The 21023-nt window shown below is 37.1% G+C and overlaps 1 protein-coding gene across 2 annotated transcripts in view; it reads left to right on the top strand.

Moving 5' to 3' along the window:
- The window catches only part of Eip75B (Ecdysone-induced protein 75B), a 191427-nt gene that overhangs the window by 145449 nt on the left and 24955 nt on the right, over window positions 1-21023 (top strand). For both annotated transcript variants that reach the window (XM_077443710.1, XM_077443713.1), the window contains exon 2: window positions 3904-3992. In XM_077443710.1, coding sequence (XP_077299836.1) covers window positions 3904-3992 — 89 coding nt within the window. The remainder of the gene's footprint in view (window positions 1-3903; window positions 3993-21023) is intronic.

Here is a 21023-nt window from a genome sequence, read left to right as displayed (position 1 = left end):
TATAGTAGAGATATTGAAATGGCAATGGGCGAGCATGCAGCTGGAATAATGGACAAAATAAGTGCTAGAATGGTACCCGAGAGAATGTAATGTGAAATGGATGGATGAAATTAGAAAATTGTGTGAGGTGAGATGGATGAGAGCTGCCCAAAAGAGAGACGAATGGAAGCGTTCTGGAGACGTCTTCATCCAGCAGTGGATGATAAATGGTTGCGAATGATGATCCCAAACAAAATAAACTTAATTGAGCATAAGCAAAAGCATAATTTACAAAGCCATACTCAAGTAAAATATGAATATGTTCTGTAAGATTGAATTAAACATAATTGAGGTGTTCCAATATTTAAAATATATGCATGTATTTATACGGAACTCATTGATTTGACGTGTGAAAGGACCAATTGTGTAGATTTCCAGTATTTATTTTGCCATTGTGCAATAATGCTGCAATAATCCACAAACACGTGGGCGCGTCTCAAAATTGGAGCATCGACCCACCGTTTCGAAATTTAAAAATTGAATGGACGGGCATATATGTATATACATCAGAAATGGATTTATTCAGTATTACCTCACAGTGCATTCTCGGGTAAACTTTCTCCTGAATATCGTTGCACCGCATTACCTAAGTGAGCCGTGCGAAATGCATTTCTTCGCGCGCAGAACCGGTATCGGCTCGCGATGAGCGACTTTCTACCACTATGTGGAGTGCATGAATCGTTCCGAGGAATTACCTATACAATAGTAGACGGACAGATGAATGCATCTGCGTCGATGTGTGTCAGATGCGATGCACCGACGAAAGTTCTTTCACCCGTTGACCCCCATACCGTGTACCGGCCTGAATTCACTTTCATTGAAATGGAGAGATGCGCCCGTCGCGCGTGAAAGTCGTGCGTCTCGCTCTTGCGGCCGCTTTCGCCAGATATGCGCTTCTCTCTCGCACTCTTTCACCGCGGGACGCCATTTCACCGACAAACGAGAGTGAAAACCAGTGGCCGCCGTCTCCTCGATTCACGACCACTTTCGTTTAATTTCTTTTTGTGGCTGTACTCGTCGGTGCACTCGTTCGAGTCTGTGATGATTCGATTCCATCCAAAACTGACAGAAATAATCACCGTAGAAAAGTTAGATTTTCACATTCTGCATACAATAGTCGGAAAATACTTTTCACCATATGTACTTTGAAGGATTTTATTAGTGGGCAGAATTTTTTAATTAACAATGGCAACAATTTAAATGGATAGGTTTTTTTTAATAAATGGTCAGTTTTTTCAATAAATGGTCAATTTTTTCCAATTAACGGTCAGTAACTTGTATTATACGCATATATAGTCAGTAAATCGTTAACTACGGTAATTATTTAAATTATCCATTTTTTTCAATAAACGATCAGTAACTTTTACGAAAATGCAGTGATAAAAGTGTACTATATATAGGTACATAATACAATTGTACTATATATAGGTACATAATTAAGTCAGTAAACTAAAGTAAGTAAAGTGATCGATTTAATTACTGATCATCTATATATATTCTAACCGAATCAAATAAAGTTACTGACCAAATAAACACTAATACATTTTAATTGACTAAACATATCTTTTTCTTTGATTTTACATATCTGTCTTGTTTTGAAAGTTCATATTTACTAGTATATGATATTGTTTTCTAATGACCGAATATGTCAGCTTAGATTCAAAGAGTGTATTTTCATGTGCATAGTTGAGTCAAAAGCGATCAGTAAATATTTGGTCCATTATCAAAAGAAAAAGTGATATTTTATCTTTTTTTTTAACTCTTGATCAACCGGATCATTTTCATTCTCATTTATGTGTTTTAGATAATAATCAACTGTAGTCAGAAAATATACATAGATACACTCATGTGTAAAACTAAGATTGAAATGTGTACTAGAAATCATCGAAAACATTTACTTCACAATCCAATATGAATATGTTATTTTTTTGAAGGATATTTAGTTTTTGATGTTGAAAAAAGGTCGTTGAACGCTAATTGCGTATGTGATTTTCAATTATATATTTTGAAGTTGTATTCATTCTATATATTACTGATTTAATTTAAAATTATATTAGTATATTTTTTTATCATTCCTGTCTATACCTTTAGTACTAATGAGAACGAACACAGATGGAACACATTAAAAAACATCAATCACTTAACGCGATCGTTAAAAACGATCCCGTCTACAATATCTGCTCATTAACAAACCAAAAAATCACCATTTGTCAAATTTAAACGGTAATTTATTGCGTAAACTAATTAAATCGAAAATAAAACGAAGCGTTCATCTTTTGATGTTTTAAGAAAAGACGCACTTTTCACAAGTTTGAGCTGGATTGATATTGAATCATGCGACATTGAAATTCCGACCTTGACTTCGCGCATATTATTTATATTACACTTCCTTGTGAATCATCTATATTTTTTCGACTTGTGCAACATTTGAGATTTTATTTTCGTCCTGTTCTTTTAGCAAAAGCTGATCAATCATCCTGATGGGAAGCGTTGATGAATGTTTGCGTATCAAAGGCGAGTTTGTGTGTATCGATAAATTAAAACCCGACATCCCAAACTGAGTCAGTGTGCCAAGATCATGTGGATTCTTCGAATAAACACGCGGAATAAACGTGAACGACCGTGAACCTGGTATTTTCTAGTTCGTCAACGAAATTCTAATTTGTCTTCCACCGTCACGACTTATTTCTAGGAAGTCGCACAGAAGTAATTATCCTCATGTTGGATAATACATAATATCGTCAAATTGTATAGATGTGTTCTTCCTCAACACATAACATATTCGTCTGTATAAATTCGTCATGTTCAATGCCATTCGAATTAATCTGGTCTTAATTGGTCCGCAAAGCGATATTGAGTATATTGACCTGCACCCCACTACCGCGTTCTGTAATCTAACTTGTTTTTCAGATTATTTTCAGACATCAACCGGGTCGATGCCCCAAATATGGGTCAAAACACACGCACACACACTCGAATTACAATTTTCGTACAGACATGCACGTTGTGTAATCAGTTTTCATTGGTAGAGCACTTTCGTTACAACGAATCGAGAATTTTTCCATGTATCCTTATCGTTATGTTTGTACCTCGCGAAAACATGTCATTTTTTTGCGCCGGCCACTTGACATAGATGTGTCAAGATTATCAAAACTAAATATTATATATAGCACGCTTAGCATATTTTCGAAGGGTTTTAATAGGAAAAGGTTCGTTATACCATTCGCAAAATACATTTTGGAGATAAGATTAAATAATATTGTGTATGCTTTATGGCGATGTGTATGTGTGTAAATATGCGCTGTTTTGGCCATGTTTAGATAAGATGCGAAATTTGCTCCAAAAAGATTGGTTTTTGTTAATTTTTCCCTGAAAATCAATCAATCGATTACTATCTCTACTCATATTGATTCATCACATTGATATTGGTTTTTTTTAATCATACTACATCCTTTCACTATTCGGTTGTGTGTATATTAATCAAATTTTCAAGCCGCGTCAAAGATAGTCATCGAAAAAATTTGTAGAATCAGCGGATCAGGTTCATATTATATATATTGTCACGTGCCAAATTGGCGTTTTTCCGCTTATTCTTTGATGTATGAAGGTCGTTACCATATGCCATATGAAAAAGTGTTTTAATCATGTATAAGTTAAGCATCTATATGTACCTCATGACGTAACCAATTCGTTCTTTGATATGCACAATGCATATAAAAACATACAGAAGGTCACGAGTAATCAAAACTAGTAGTTTTAAATGTTTACGGAAGCTTAATAATTGTAGTGTGAAATTTAAACGACGTATCTAATGACATTTGCACTTAAATTTGACTTGTTGTTAATTGTTTGTTTTCATTGCAGAATTTGATGGTACTACAGTATTATGCAGAGTATGTGGAGATAAAGCCAGCGGTTTCCACTATGGAGTCCATTCCTGCGAAGGCTGCAAGGTAAATATTTCATATTTGATATATAGTATTATTATTTGTAATCGCCGTTTATTGTAATCGGCGAATACTCTTGTCTTACATATGTACATGCGCGTGAGTAATGCTTTTTGTTGTCCTATCTGTAAATGGAGATTTATATATTTATTTATTTTTACATACATAGATATGATGTTTTTGGGTTAAGAGTTTTTGTCCTCAAAATTAAATTTGACGATCAAACGCTTTCCACACGCGCATGTAATATTCATTAGTTTTAATGTTAGGTCAACTGTTACTAGTACACTTTGCGTTTGTTTGAACTTTGAAGCATTGGCGTCGCGTGATAGAATCCGTTTGAGGATGGATAATCCGCGTCGAGGTCGTCCTCACCGATTCGTATGTATAATGTATACTCTTGTGTGTGCAAATAAATAGCTTCCAAATTTAAATGGAGATCTCTCGCTAATAAAGTCCGAGGTGAAATGAGTTTTTCCAACGTGCGGCATTGAAGCGAACGCTCGACCCGGCTAGCCTCGCTTGGTTTTTGAACCGGGAAGCTCGTTCGAATTTGCGAATAAATAAAAAATAAACCGCACGTCCTCAAATGTGGAACCGGTGGGTAGAGAGAACCTTTGATAATATTTCGTATTCGATTTTTTCCGCGCATGATTGCTAGACCTTGATCTTTAAAGTGTCCGCGCACAAAACGCGTAGGATTCTATATGTACACGTACATATATTATTTACACGAATGATGATTCATGCAAGTTTACATGTTTATAATGTACTCCAGTGGCCTGAAACCTACTGTGGGTACGCCTACTTTTATAATGACGTGGCATTTGAATGCATTTTTTTTTGCATTTAAACAGACCGTTATGAGCGTAGCCGTGCAAATTGGTAGGGGTCACGTGTGAAAAGTCGACAGGTAGTCCCGTTTCGATTCGTTAAATTTCTCCGGTGTTTAAGGTCACTTTTGTGACCTTCTCAACCTGTTTTCCGAGTCTGTCGAGACGTCCTTTGTCCCTTTGTCGTTATCGTCCCCTCTCTTTCGTGCTTTATTTTCCATGTGGATTATTCGCGCCCCTCAAATGGTGACCCCACCCCTCTTCGCTCTCGATTATATTTGAGATCCTTTATATTATTTTTTTTAATCATTTGTCCCTTTTGTTAAATGAGGTTAAGGTCAACGAGGCGCTTGTTTGTTGGATCGCCTGTGGCGATTTCGATTCCACGCAAAAAAAATTGCAGACATAATGAATCATTTTCCCAGAATGTAGAGTGGACGTCAACGTTAAGAGTTTTTTTTATAGAAGTTAGATGTTTTTGATCGACCATAATGGCTTCTGCTATTTTCTTTGTTTGACTCACTATTTTTCATAGGTTTCGTTGTAATATAATATGTTCAAAATATGGAGAATTGGATCTTATCTATACCAGCAACCAACACCACTTTCGAAACTGTTCAATCTTCTATACATTATTGTTCAATTAATGTTCACAATGTGTCGCGCTTCATATATGTAAGTACTTGTACAATTATACGACGCAGTAGACTTTCTTGCAATTGAATGCAGTTAATGTGCATCGCAATCGAAAGCAGACAGATGTATTATATTTACCTTGAATCTAGCCAATCAAGTGCGAGAGCGAAAGTACTATACATATGTTGTGGAAAGGGAATTTCAATTGTGACAATAATAGACGGGTGTGCCGTATTAAATGTGTGCTCTAAAACGCATAGGAATTTAAGTGGAACAAGCAGGGAAACATTTCAGGATACAATGTAGCACTCATGCGTGATCAACGAAGACACGCCTTTTCCCATTCTGATAGTTTAATTTGTACTTTGAATATTCTAGAATGTGTGTAATAGCTCGTGGTTAGCCGTATATACTCAAGGTCCTGGGCGGTTAACGTTCGAGGCCATTCTGGGATGGTGGAAGTGTCCTGACGAGACGCAGTCATTGTGACGAGCCAGACTCACTCCTCAGGAATAGACACGAGACGAAAATAATGCGAGGGCAGCTCTCGCAAAGGTCACAGACCTCCGCCAAGCAGACGCGGCGTGAGAGTGCGTTAGGAAAACGGCCACATTTTAAATGTGTCGATACAAAAAGAACGAGATGAGATCCGAGACCCAAGGTCTCTCTCGTCCTGGGAGAGGAGGCTGCTCTGCTTCGAGCTTAGTGGAGGTTCAGGGTCGGTCGAGGATCCTCCGTCCCTCCCCCTCGGTCTCCATTCATGCTGTGCTCTCGCTCCACATACACACTAACCGAGATGCGTGGTGCATTCCGAAGTCGTTGTCTGGGTCGGACCGGCTCTCTTCTCGCTCGAGGGACCCCCCTCGTTCACTGCACTCGACCTTGGTAGCACTATTTAGTCACCCATGATTATTTTTATATTGTTGATGCGTTCTCATTTTCCTGCTTTTGGACGATTGAGTCTAGTATCTTGACTCCTATAGCTTCTTCATGTGTTTATGAACCATAGGCTATGAAATTTTCACAGTATAATTAGACCCACATACATACATACATACAGTATATTTGCACTAAATTTATATAAAAGTAAGATTTACCACTGTACGATGTCATCCATTGTTTAGATAAAATGAATGTATCGAATCGAGCAATATATTATCGGTAGATAAAAAGGTCATGCAAGTGACAATTAATATGTTACATAGAATGTAATCTAACCTTTGAGATTATTTTAACTTAGTGCGGCTATAAATATGTATACTGGGTATATGTTAATTCAACCAATGGATTGTTCGTGTGTATTTTCAACACTACATATTATAGAATTTATAATTAATTTTAATTAAAAAGTTAATATTTGTTAAGATTGAGTGCGTATATAGTACATATAAATACATACGAGTTGTTTGAGTGGGTGATCTGATCAAGCTCCTAGTTGGACGACAACGACAAAGGGCGTCGGCCCTCTAGCGTCTGTCCTCTTTTGTTTGTTTTGTTTATCGTCTTCGTCGACATCCTTCGGTCACGTCGTCGTCCTCAACCATTTCGTCCTTTTTCTCTTGTGTGCGTGTGCGTCTGCGTTGCTTCGGTGCGTTCACCCGTTCTTCACTACGGCTCGCCTTAGCTCATGTTAGCTCAGAGTGCATCCGATCGAACGTTTTATTACATTTTAAAATACATCCCTAGTATTTCTGTGGTTTCGTTATAAAATAAATCCTGCACTGGTTTCATCTGTTGCGTGCAGATTCTCGCAAACAATGAAACCTTCATCCGGGACGCACAATAGTTGGGGTTCGCATTTTTTTGCACCTTGACATTTTTTGCCCGCAGCAAGGGTTAAGAAAAACACACAGAAAAGATCGAAAATTAAATCCGAAAATAGCGCTCGCTAAAAAAAGGATGCCCTTTTTATACGTATTATATCGAAAAACTTGAATAGAGTAACTGGGCGAAAATAGTTTCGACCTTGATGCATTTTTTTTGCTTATGGATTTTGCCCCCGAATTCGATACGGCCGACCCTTATCCCTTTCGTTCTAAATTGTCTTTTTTTACCGCGTAAAAAATTGTATCAAAACAGCAGCTGTGAATTTTTAAATTTGGACCCATGCGGGTTAATCCTTTCACTTTATTATTTAACTTTTACGCGGTTAAATGGATTTATTTTCGATATCACTATAAATCTTCGCAGTTGCAACCCTATACTCTTTTATCAATAATGCAATTATATTTTATAAATACGGGTGAGTTGGGTAGGTAACGGGTTTTAGAGGACATGACCTACAAAATCGAGTTTTCGTTATGAAAAGATCAACATAAAACATTTTTCGCAATCCTTTTGATTAGCGAAACTCACCGCGTCCGCTCTTAGGGCAGGTAAGGGACGTCTTTGTATAGTCTGACCCTTTAAAATCTCCCCTAGCGTCTGCGAATTCAGTTTTTGTTAAATGTACAGATTTTTGAAAAGGGTTGTCGGTCGTATTTAACACAAAGGAAGTTCGCAAAAAAATCCAATCGCAAGAAAAACCTACTCTATTGTCTACACCCGCGCAAAATGTGCCAGTATGGCATCTGTACTGATTCGTAGATATTGTAAAAAATATTATGTTTAAAATATCATTGGTCAGAATAATAGTTTGGAATCGACGATTTTTTTTAGTCATGTCATCATCATCTGCGGGAAAACGGATGTTGCGTGAAATCGAACGTCTCGCAAAAAATAAAATAGCGGATGGCGAATCGGTATCAATGTGTTTCACCCTTTTTTTCACCTCTAGAGAGAGGGTTCGCCCTTCAACCCTTATAGTGCGCTCCATTATTGATCTTAGCGAGGGTGGGTAACGAATACAACATCAACAACATAATTCCGACGAAAGTGTTTATTGGGGATAGAAATAAAAAAATGAGCGGAAATAACCCTTGTTTCCGTCGACAGGCGTAACATTTGAAGACGACCTTAAAAATCAAGGGAAAGTAATTTAATTTTTAAACGTATTTTTTTTAATGTTTACCTGTGATTGTTAATAAATTTCTGTTACAATTATTTGACGTACTTAAAATACCATCTATCGGTCGGTAGTTGCACTAAAAATTGTATAGGAATTTGGCATTGAAAAATATTTCCACTCGTGTACGGATAACGTAACATGCTCCAAATTCCATTTTTTTTACATCACTTAATTAATTATTTTTTTAACATCATGGGCATGTAATCTAGCACCATATACATATTCGTTGTAATTATTTTAATCAAATGCAGTATGTGTTACATGTGCAAAAAGTTATCATACACAGATTGTATATAAAATATGGCAATAATTTAGTTCCTAGATTTTCATTAAACTGCAATTTTGTATTCAGTAGTACTGGTATGTTTCAAATTGTGCGTTGTCGCGTGTGACTAATCCGCCGCTGGCCCGCATCTTCGTCACTGCAGTCAGAGCAGTGTGCCGTCTCAAATCAGTGTTATGGAATGCAATGTTTACTATCGCATTGCGAGTTGGCTTAGTAGTAAACAATCTGTTGTCAGAGACTCAAAACCCCCCACGCTCTCGCTGACGAGTGTTGCGTCGCAAAGCCGTTGCCCTCGGGGAGGTCGTTGCTCCATGAATATAACTCTCGCTAGTCGCCGATAGATGTCTCTATTTAATATTTATTAATTATTATATATTATTTGAAAATAAATAGCACAATGATTGTTTTCATACTATATTAATATATTATATTAATTCATTTTCAATTTTACAATCAATTTTTCAAATTAAATTAAATTATATATATTTTTAAAGTGTTAATGTTTTTCGATAGATGTCACTGCAACATTTTTAAATAAGGATAAATACGTAATGTTTTTGAATCTAAATAATTTTCGTATTTATTTAATTAAATACTTTCTAATTATACATTTTATTTTGAATTAAATTTAGTCATAGCTTTGTTATATTGAAACTATATTATATAGTAGTGGTTTTACCCGACTTCGCTCGGTTTTGTAATATAAGCCGCTTAAAACATGGCTAATCTAATAAATAGTTAAATATTTTATTAAATTTATTTGAATAGTTTTTTTTTATTTAAATTTTTTTGAATATTCATGTTTTTTTATAAAAATTAACGTCACGGAATCTACGAACCAAAACTTATATACATACATACATACATACAAAGTGTCTTTCGAAATTATATATTAGGTACAAATGTAAATTGTAAGATGATTTCAAAATTCCAGTAAGATTCTAATACGATTATTTTTCATATAAAAATTCCTTTTATTTTATAATGTAAGAATTCTTTAAAATTTGACATTTCGAAGAGAATAAATAGCGTTTGTGAGAGCTTATTCGTGACATATGTAACATTCCCCGAATTTAACTGTACAGAGCTAGCAAACATAGCGCCGCACTTATTCTTTTGGCAATGTAAACACACTTTTGCGAAATCTAGCGTGTGCGAAGTGCGCCAATACCACACATACCAATTCGGGCACACACGCGAGAGTACAGTCTAGAAGAGGTCAACGGACACTGTTCGTTGACCCATCGCAAAAGTTTACAAAACCTAGGAATAGTGACGGTATGGTTGCGTCACGCGCCGACTACGTAGCCCATACCGTTATACGTAGTCGGTAAACTTTGCCTACTGACTCATAGATGTCACTGCACGCACAACAATTTTCGATCCATTCATTCCGGCATCATAACGGACCTGTTTATGTTTATATCATTTTTTGCGCACTCTCCAACAATCGTAACGTCAATTCCTCGAATGCATTTCGTATTTTATGAACGTTCAAATACCGTTCGTGAACTTTCGAGAGCGCCTACTAAGTAATTTCTTATGCAATTAGAGAAATTTTTCGATCGTTCGAATATGGTAATTTCGGGTTTGACGAACTCTACTCTTACAAGTCAACTTTTTATTTATTTATTTATTTTAATTTGGCGTTCGGCGACCCGTTGACGCATTCGAGAGCGATTTGCATACTGCTGAGAAAAGCGCGTGACGTCATCGGAAAACCGGAACGCACTCGCGTGACCCTCTCCCGATTGTCGACTAGTAAATTAAAAATAGTACAGTTAAGTCCATAACGACTACTACGACTACTATGCGAAAGACAACACATTTTTTCCCATACCACGCGTGCGCACAACCAGCCCACAATAGCGAAATGTCAACGAACGGACTTGACCAGCCAGCTGGTCTTTGTTGGCAGATAATAAACATAACGCACGAACTCTCCGACTAGGGAAAAAAGTCGCGTTATTTTTTTTCGTGATTATTATTTGACGTACGACGTCTCTACATGTTAGTTTTTAACGAACGATCTAATTAGAATTTAATAAGCGGCGCATTCCATTTATTTTATAAGTAAAACGACGGTCGGATATTGTGAATTACACGTCGGAAGTTTAGCACGCTTGACCTTTTGTCCTGTATATAACATAATTTTGCACGATTTTTAAATAAATTTAGCAATAGAAAAATGTATTATCAATTCTATTTGATTATAGAAACGAATAGATTTACTTAAACCTTGCACATACATAGTATATAACATAGGCTCAACAAAACATCAGCTTTTTTGTTAAATAAATCAATAGCTAAATAGTAGTATACCTTAACAGTTATTTCTTTCAAACTGATTCCTTACAATCTTTTCTGACTTTCATATATATACATATATACATATGTAGATCATTGTAATTCATATCGATATGTATTTAATAATGAAATTCTCCATACATTTTAATCGAAATATGAGTAATATGGTATATCCCTTCGCGTCAATCACTCTGTAGGTTGGACGCGTTAACACACTCCATGCCGAACCGTTTCAACCTCATCGCGTGCTCCCTTCGTCGCCAAATCCGTACGCGGGTGCACTGCCCCGTCCGTTGCGCAATCGTGTAAAATAGTTTTGTCTACAAACGCGTCGCGTGCCACATGTGTATTTATTTATATGCCGCATGCAACACGTTGCGACTGCGTTTAAACGGGTCGGCGACCGTCGCCGTGTATGTACACTTGAAACCGACGACCGGTCGAACTGTCGCCGAATTTTTTTATTTCTCATTTTTTTTCAGCCTCCATAGCTTCGTAATAGTAGTGTTAACCCAGCGATCGTTAACCTCTGCACACGATTTTTTTCAAGTTGACACATTTCGCTCGAAAACGTCGACCCGTTAGACGTTATTTATCGAAAAATGCAAACTAATTTGAAACGGCGCTGCAAAGAGCGCCGACTCCTATTGTACGCTCAAATTCAATTTGCACGAATTTGTATGTAATTAGTTTATTTTTTATTTAATTTTAACTTGTCGGTCTATATTTGCAGCACGCGACTCGCCTACGAGTTCGTTCTAAATTTGTAACTATTAAAAGCCACGGTGTACGCGAAGATGAGGAGGGAGAAGTACCAATTTAAACTCTGTTCCTATTCATCGCCACTGATTTAGAACGCTCGGTTGAAGTTCTTGAACTCAGAAATCAATAATCTTTTCAATATATATTAAAACGAAAAAAAAATCTAATCCTCAGAGCAACTCATTTTAGAATCTTGCTCTAAGGATCAATGTACGGTTGTAAGTTTGTAGGGATAGGTGCAAGCTTTGCGCATGCTCAGCCAGCTCCAGATATAGGTTAGCAAAGTGCGGCCCGCGCAATGTGATACCAGCCCGAGCGGCTTTTGTTCCCCCGCAGCCAAAGGGTCAACGGCCGACCGAAGCGTCTGGAACGTTCTCGGCGACCGCTCCAATTTCGATCTCACTCACACACACACACTCGCTCACACACTTGCATATGCAACGTGCATATATTTGCGATGTCGAATTAACCGCTTTAACCCTTTGCGTGCCGTAGGTGAGGCTTAATGATGGGGAAAATGCGCTTTGCCCACCTGCTTCGGCTCAGAAGGGTTAAATTTATGCACGATTACGCCTAGAATTTAATTCAATTCATACATTGCAAGCTTTTCCAGGCTCAATTAATCAAATCGAACACGCTTTCAAAATTGACTCATTGGAATTTAAAAAAAAAGTTATACAATTTTTTAAACCTGCCATTTGTGTGTTGAATTATCGCATTCATTTTATTCTACAATATTTCACATTAATATTTTGTACTTTTTATTTTGAACTTGAATGCAAATGTATAAGGCAAGAATAACAGTTATTATAAACTAATTTTATCTCTTCGATGAATTTATATTTAATACCCAAAAAAGAAATTGATTTGCGCGCAAATACACACATAATCGGTTTATGTTTTTTAAACGACGTTTATTAATTTTTTTGTTGTTGAATTATGCATTATCTTCTCGTCGCAAACGATAATGCGAGAGCAAAAAAGTGTTGCCGCATTGAATTAAAATTATAGAATAAATAAAAAATAATTATATTGTATACAAAGTATCCGTGCTCGATGGACCGAGAGTTGCGCGCGGACAAAGGAACGCGAAGGTTACAAGGTGAGTGCACTTTAATTCGGACGGCCCGCGATAATCGAACGATTGCCGATGATAAATAATAAGAGAAAGAGACAGATTAAATAAAAAAATACAACACGAACGCAGCATCCATTAGTACAATAAATTATTACTACGTTTCGTAATCTTACTAGTACTACATACTGTGGATAGAATTGCACGTAACCCGGTCGCGTCTTGCGTAACGTCGCATATTTTAATTCGTACTTCGTACGTACATAAATGAGTTTTCGATATGGAAGGATGCGTTGTGCAACTTTTATCATTCAGTTCTGTTTATCTTCACTTATTAATTGAGGGGGGGGGGGGTGCTTTTACGTTATCACCAGCTTGTAGTAGCGTCATTCAAGTAAAACGTATCGATGTGAGAGAGAGGGAGACAGTTTATTGAGCGAAAGAGTGAGAGGCTATTATTTACCCCATAGTACTACGTACTACGGTAGGATTTCAACGTAAACGTACTACGATTTTGACGTTTACAATAACTATTATACAATCAATTGTTTGTATACATATAGAGCATATCCTTATTTTATTTTTTTGTATGCAACGATTTACCGCTTATGATTCATTTACATCGGGAAATCCGGGCACAAATTTTAATACATATTGAATATGCTTATTGTATACTATTTGAAGCATTGATTTATTTTTATTACATATATACATCATATGTGCCATAACTGGAACTACCCCAAGGCGACACATTTATTAATTATTATTATTTTATAATTATTTTTCAATACAATAAAATGGAGATATTGACAGTCAACAAATTTATTGATACACATCAAATTTTCCAGAATTACATTATGTAGGTAGCATTTTTATAAGATTCAACAAATTTCAGATGCTAATAACTTGAATTTGAGAGAAAAAAAGGAACAGGATACCGATTTATTAGATCTGTCACAACAATATAGCTAGACAAATCGAAAAATTCAAACAGGTTGATATGTATTTTTTAATTACAACATAATCTCGCCAGCAGTGTATTTGGCCGGGACTTGAACCCACGACCTGTTTACTGGTATGCAATAGCTCTACCAGTGCACTACTCTGTGGCACAATACAAATTACATTTTAATAAATATAAAATAAACTATATTTATTCAATCCATACACATACTTATGTATATGTGATTTTGTTTGAACTCTAAAATAATTATACTATAACTTTGTAGTATTTGAAAACTATTTTATAGTGGATGTATTTCGTTGAGTTTCTGCATGTAAATGGATAGTATATTTGCTGTTTAATTAGTATAAATTTTTTTGTTTTGCGTTTGATTTTTGATCGGAAAATTCTATTGCGAATGTGATGTGTCGGTGTGTAGTATTGCTGGGTTGCATAGTACATAGATGCCAAAGTGTATGATGTATTGATTTGTTTGTAAGTTTAATTGCATAATTATATAATGAATTTTAGTATGTTTCAATTTTATTGCAATCGGTCGTGCAATGTGATCAAATTTCAAACGGTTTTGCTGTGGTTACTTTTCGATCGGATTTATGAGTATGTCCGCGTGCCGGATTGTTTTATTGTAAATTAATAGCATTTCACGCTTACCGCTAGGAACATAGTCCTCGCAGGATTAAAGCTCAAACATTATAGCGGTATTGGAAATTAATTCCGACGGCAATAAAGAGGGCAATGCCTATAAACAGATTTCCGGTATAGAGTAGTCGTGACGCGGGGAATCACCGTTGCGCGCGTTCTATGCATTATATCAACTATATACGTTATGCATCTAGAATAGAAAATAAAATATGGAATACGTCCAAATAATTGAATGATAAATTTTTGTCGTGTTTTTACGTAACGCGTCAGTGCCATTGTTCGTCGATCTGTGCATATGCGTCCGATGTTGTTGTTGCTTCGTTTCATAACGCGCGTATAAAATGCCTCTCCGATGTGACCCGAATTAAAGGATCTGTGCTGAAACTCATAAATATTGATCTGCTCCTTCCTCGCCAACACGCGAATCTTCGCCGAGATGGTTTACGTGTCTTATTGTAATCTTGACAATTGAGGCGTAGAAAGCCACTGGGTCAATAAACGCTTTTGGAGTCATCAAACTGTGTGTCAATTTTCCGAACTGGCCCTCCGGTTGTCGACCGCCCTTTTTTATTATCGTTTATTGTGAACTGCTTAGCCTACCTATAGAAAGTTGACGTGTGTTTGTTTTGCAATTTTAGTATGAGATCATATTATATATGTACATATGTAGATTCGTTCTATAACATGTCAATGCAATATGAAGCTTCAAAGTATCAGATTTAAAAAATATATTTAGATATTTATACATACACACATCAAAATTTGCATATCGAAAATTATGTAAGCAAATTTTAAACGCATATATATTTTTTTTAAAACATTTAATACACAAGTATCATTCATATTTTGGGTAATGTTACCTCAAGGCGATTCTCTACGCATTCGAGTTACATCATTGTGTCGAAATCGTTGTTTTTGAGTGATCATGATCACTGCTTCCATGTGTCACTATTCGATTGCGTATTACACATGATTTGAAATTTGAATTGGGGTTTTGTTTATGTAGTGTCTTACTACGTATCACATGGTGAATAATGTTTGTGTAAAAGAGAAATTTTATCGCACCGATGAGCGCAGAAAAAGAAAACGAATGAGACGAGAACACAATGTGCATTAAAAATAATAATAACAAATAGTGAGGCGCGTCGCTTTCTTCTTTGGCGTGAAAGTGGGCGTTTATTAACATTATTATTATATTGCGAAAATGTATGGGCGTGTATGGGGGGCATCTTTTTGGATGAGACAATACTGAGTCGAATCTGCGCTCGATATTCCGTCTTCGATCGATCTTTTGTAGTTTTATTGTTATTATCGTATGCCTTTTGAATAGGGTCATCACAATTTATTATTTTATGTACCCTTATTGTTATTGTTGAGTACTTTTGTTCGTTCTCATCGTGATGAGTTTCGGCTCCATTGTCTTGTCGGTTGACCGTTACGAATCGTGGGCGTTCTGTCCGTTCGCAAGTCGGAGAATCTTATTTATCTCGAATTTAATAATGTAGTTCGGTGAACTGACGTCGGTTCTTTAACCCTAACGTTGTTTGTAAACAAACCAGCCGGTTATTTGTTACGTAAAGGGATTTCCTTCCGTTATGTGGGTTTGTTGAACTTTTGCACCTCTACTGTAGTATCGTTGCACTAATCGCTCATAACAATCACGAAAGCTGTGACGAATTGATTTAAAACGCATTCTAGGAATAGAAGGGGATTCGCAGAAGCGAAAATTACTCAGAATTAAATACATGTAGTAAGATTTTTCAGAGAATAATCAATCAACATTGTCCTTTAGTCAGTTATCTCTATGTAAAGCATGACGTAACTTTTAACCAAAAGTTAGGTCAAAAGTTGATCTTTTTTTTTACAATGGAAGTATTGTTCGGAAATGACCTGAATATTTTACATCTCAAAAAAAGTCGTATCGACGTACATACATACTCCTACACATCTTGTCGATTTCTAATTTATTGGTCCCAGAATTTATTCAAACGGCTTACCATACATTCGACTCCGTTCATTATATAGCAGGGAAGCATTATTCGTCCTGAACGGGTTTGTATGGAATCAAGTGGAATATGTCAACGACAATACCGGTAGCGCCAGGCCGATCGAATCTTCTAGAATGCGACTGCAGCATCTCAGACCGGATGGATGTTCGGTTGCATAATACATCTGGGAATTCCGCTCGTTACGTATGTACGATTTTGCGATTAACATATCGACGCGTGCTTTGAATACCAGGAGGCTGTGCACTTTGGGTGCATTTGCTGAAGGTGCACTCGTCAGTTGTGCTAGGTCAAACTCGCGGAGTCGTTGACCCATAGTCGGTCGCCAAGTGTTGGTCGGGTCAGTGCGGCTCGCAGTTCTGAAACAGTCGGCCAACTGGTCAACCAGTCGTAATTTATGTAAATTATGCACCATAACCGACAATCTAGTCTCGTTCCCACTGATCCACCTGAAATTATTGCGGTTCAGAGTTTAAACCGAATTCCAATGCATATACTCTGAGATTTCCTTTGTTGAATTCAGCAAAACTTTTTACTATATACCTACATATGTATGTACATATAATACGAGGAAAATATTTAAAACAAATAATATTACATTAATTTAATTGAAATTTACATATAATACGCATTGTGTATAATTTAATATTTAAATGAAAAATAATAGCATAGCTTTTTAATTATTTAAATTAAAACAAAATCTTATTTTATTTTTCATGCTGTTATACTTTAACTCTTTTGTTTCTGATTCACCTGTTTGAATATTTAGGCCTCTTCATGTGCAGATTGAATTCACGATATTTCAACTGTATAATAAAGCAATTAAATCCTGATTGCAAAGGTTAAATTCATAATAATAATATAAATGTTTATGGCTCTTTTTCCATGTACGTAGTTCTAAAGTTCATTGAAAGTCAAACTGCCGAGCGCATCTTCTCGTTAAAAACACATCTATTTTTTGCACAGTTCACAGTCATCTTTCGTCAAATTATGTCCGTTATGTCGTTTTTCGAGTTTGGCCATTATCAATTACATTTTTTTGGCTGTTGTGCTTTTGAATTACAAAAAAAAATATAGGTATAAAAAGTAACCGTTAAGCGGCCAAACGGCGTCAAATGCACACATATGCCCCATTGTAAAGTGCGACAAATTTCGCAGATTCCGCATACGCGTTATATTTCGGAGATTTAACGGTGTTCGAACTAATTTACGACACTTTTAACACTTGTTTTACCGTTTTTCTTCTGTTTAGCCATAGAGGATGATAGTCGCGCATTCCTGTGATTCACTCTTGGTGCGCCGAACTCAAAATTGAGACCGTTCTCTGTGACTAACATATGGGAAAATTCGGTCCCCCCCATTATATTATACGCTCTACATTCTCTTACTACGAATAGTGGAGGTCACGCACAACTATATGTATGTGTGTATGTGCACATACACTAGAAACTATTCGAGTAAACAAAGTGGTTTCGGTGAATTTTATACGTAACGTACGTCTAGTAACCGGTCATTGCCCTGGCCGATGTGCACAATCGGATTTTCCCCGAAATTAACCAATTAAAGTTGTTTTATTTTTCAGTATATATTATGTATGTATAATATATATCGTCGTTATCTCTACATTCTATCTTATTTTTGTAGAGCGCTTTTGAATTTTTTTTAAATACTGACCTATACAGGCGAAACTATACCGATTCCTCATCACGATTAATTCGATCTCTGTATAAATATCGGGTCAAACAGCATTCCTTTTATATTTTTTGTAATATGTTTAACCGTATTAATAATCTTACTTATGTTAAATTAACATTTAAATACTTGGAACGGTGCCTGCATACAAGACAAGGAAATTTCGTAAAAAAAAAAATTTCCACTGAAAAAACTATATGATCGGATTGTTAGAATGCTAAATCGTATGATAGAAAAATAAAAATTCATTAACTTTTGCGTGTTGTTCGGAAAATTTGAGGTTTTCCACGAAGATTACCATCCGGTAATAAATCGCCATGCTCTCAATTTATTTTAGCAAATAATAAATGCAATTCTAGAATAATTTGTGATTTAACACATAGGAAGTACGTACATACACACTTGATTAGAATATTTGGGTCATACTTTGTATATTAAATCGAAATATTTTTTTACATATTTAATAATAAAAAAATATATTTTTTGCGGTTTGTTGACCCGTCGATAAAAATAAACACTGCCACAATATTATGTGTGAACGCGGTCTTACGACCCATTTTTTTTACTAAAGCGTTTATCGCAAATGACCACCGCAATGAAAGAGGAAAATTTTTCGTAACGAATGTAAAATTGGACAAAGGGGAGATGATGTCGCACATTGCGCTAGACTGGGAGCAAGAGTGGGGTGCTCTATTCGCCTGAGCCTTGGGGTCGATGACCCCAAAGCTACAGAGTGCACGGGGCTGCCCGGGTCGGCCCGGGAAACCTGCCCCAGCCCGTCGACCCGGGTCGCGAAACGTGTCAAGTGAAAACGACCCACCCCTACCACACCCTCTCCACTCGGGGGTTCTGATTTTTAAGAGGTGGATTAGGGGCTATTTTGCCTGTGTCGGTTCGGTTCGGTTAACGGGTCGTTTTGCTATTTGGAAGGCTCTCAGTTGTGTTGGTCTAGCGGCGTGCATACCGCTCTCGATTCGAATGGAGGGCGGCCAAGGCATGACCAAGAGTTCAGTTCAGGCGACGTCTCTTCCGCGTTTTACGAAAAACTCGCTCTCTGACGGTTGCATTAGATAAAGACAGACGAGAACGCAACGAGGAAGTGCAACCGGTCCCTCTCGCACTTGCACTGACAGAGAAATTGGCGCATCGCAGGGCACCGTGGCTTGGTATGGCGCCTCTTGTCAGACAGACTTTACTGATGTTGGATCTTGGTTTTGTCTGAAGTAGGGCAATCAGGGTGGGGTGGGGTGATGAGGTCAAAAGTATCGTCAGGCACATTTCATTATATGAAATGACAAGCGTAGGTTAAAAAAAAATAATGCCAATTTTAAGTTTGAAATTCTGAACAGAATGATTCAAATTTTACTAAATTTAATCATTGACACCCGAAAAATAATCAAAAATGGTACGCGGCACATGATCGCGACTGTATAGGCACATCTGTACTGTCGCAATCCTTGGCAAAACTCACCCCGTAAAGTGTTTCCTTTGACATTTTATCCTCATATTGACATAGGCTTCGATAACGGTGATTCCCATATTTGAAAAAATGTTGGAGAAACTTCTAGCGTACGAATAAGCAATGACATGAAGAAACGCCTAGCACAGCTGGAGTCTAACTGGACGTTCCATGCCACACTTTTGAGTGTGTTCTTACCATAAGAGTATGACCTCTCAGATGTATAGTTATTTATAATTGTATAGACTTTTCTTCCCGTCTTCAATGTGGAGAGATTCGTTCTTTTCAATCTCATAATAATATGATCGTAAGAATAAACAACGACACAAAGATACGTCCATCATAGTTGGAAACAACGAGCATGTCCCGTGCCACACTTTTCTTACCATTATTCAGTTTATTTAAGATAAAAACGCAAGATGTATGCACTTTTTTTATTAAATATGATCTCAAAATTAAATACTTACATACTATTATGACTAATTTATGTCAGTGGTGTATTAATTGATGTTTCGTCACCAGGTAAAAAGCTCATTTTTCCTCAACGCCTCAAAAATTCCCCGTATGAATCAGTCAATGTAAAAATTGTGTAGTACGGACGTAACGGAAGGTGCGGGCGGGACGAAACGGGAGAGATGACGAGAGGGGGGGTTGAGTGGGTGGTGGGGTATGTAAGATTCGCGATGACGTCATTCCGATGGGGTTCACACCGGGTCGTAGACCCTAAAAGTGTAAGTAGCGACGTGTGTGTGTGTGTGTGGCGACGGGGTGGATGGGTGGGTGGGAGTGCAGCGGAAGGAAGCAGCCGGTGTCGGAGGGTCGGTGACCGTTGGCGACCTTCCGGGCAGGTCATCGACCGGACGGGGGCGACGACCGCGGGCTCCGGGCCCCACTGACACAGAGCCCCACTTGCAAGGGGGCCCCCGGGAAGCAGGCGCCACCCTTCCCCCCTCAAAACGTCCCGGACACCCCCACATTCCCGCACGGTTGTGGCTCGTAGTAAATGACAGGGTGGTTGCACAGTGGCCTCTGGTGCCAAAGCCAAGTACTAATTAGATACTTAAAGTATAGCACCGTTTGACTTGGTGTAATATGCAGATGAGTTCCTTCGTCCTTTTTGGATTGCGTGACTTATATTGTAAACCAAACAAATACATGTACCTAAAAACATTAAATTTGCTGTTAAAATGTACATTATATACTGAATAACTAGTCACCATTGACAATATTTCATGCCTATAGTTTACTTCAATACAATAATATTTCTTATTAAAATTCCAAATATATTCAATGTGCCTTTAAATAGATTTGATGCGATATTCGTGATCAATTATTTATTTATTTTTATTAAATCAATCATGCACTTTC

Source organism: Arctopsyche grandis, chromosome 13 (assembly GCF_051622035.1).
Source record: "Arctopsyche grandis isolate Sample6627 chromosome 13, ASM5162203v2, whole genome shotgun sequence".
In the NCBI taxonomy this organism is placed as follows: Eukaryota; Metazoa; Arthropoda; class Insecta; order Trichoptera; family Hydropsychidae; genus Arctopsyche; species Arctopsyche grandis.
This window is presented reverse-complemented; position numbering and strand designations above follow the sequence as displayed.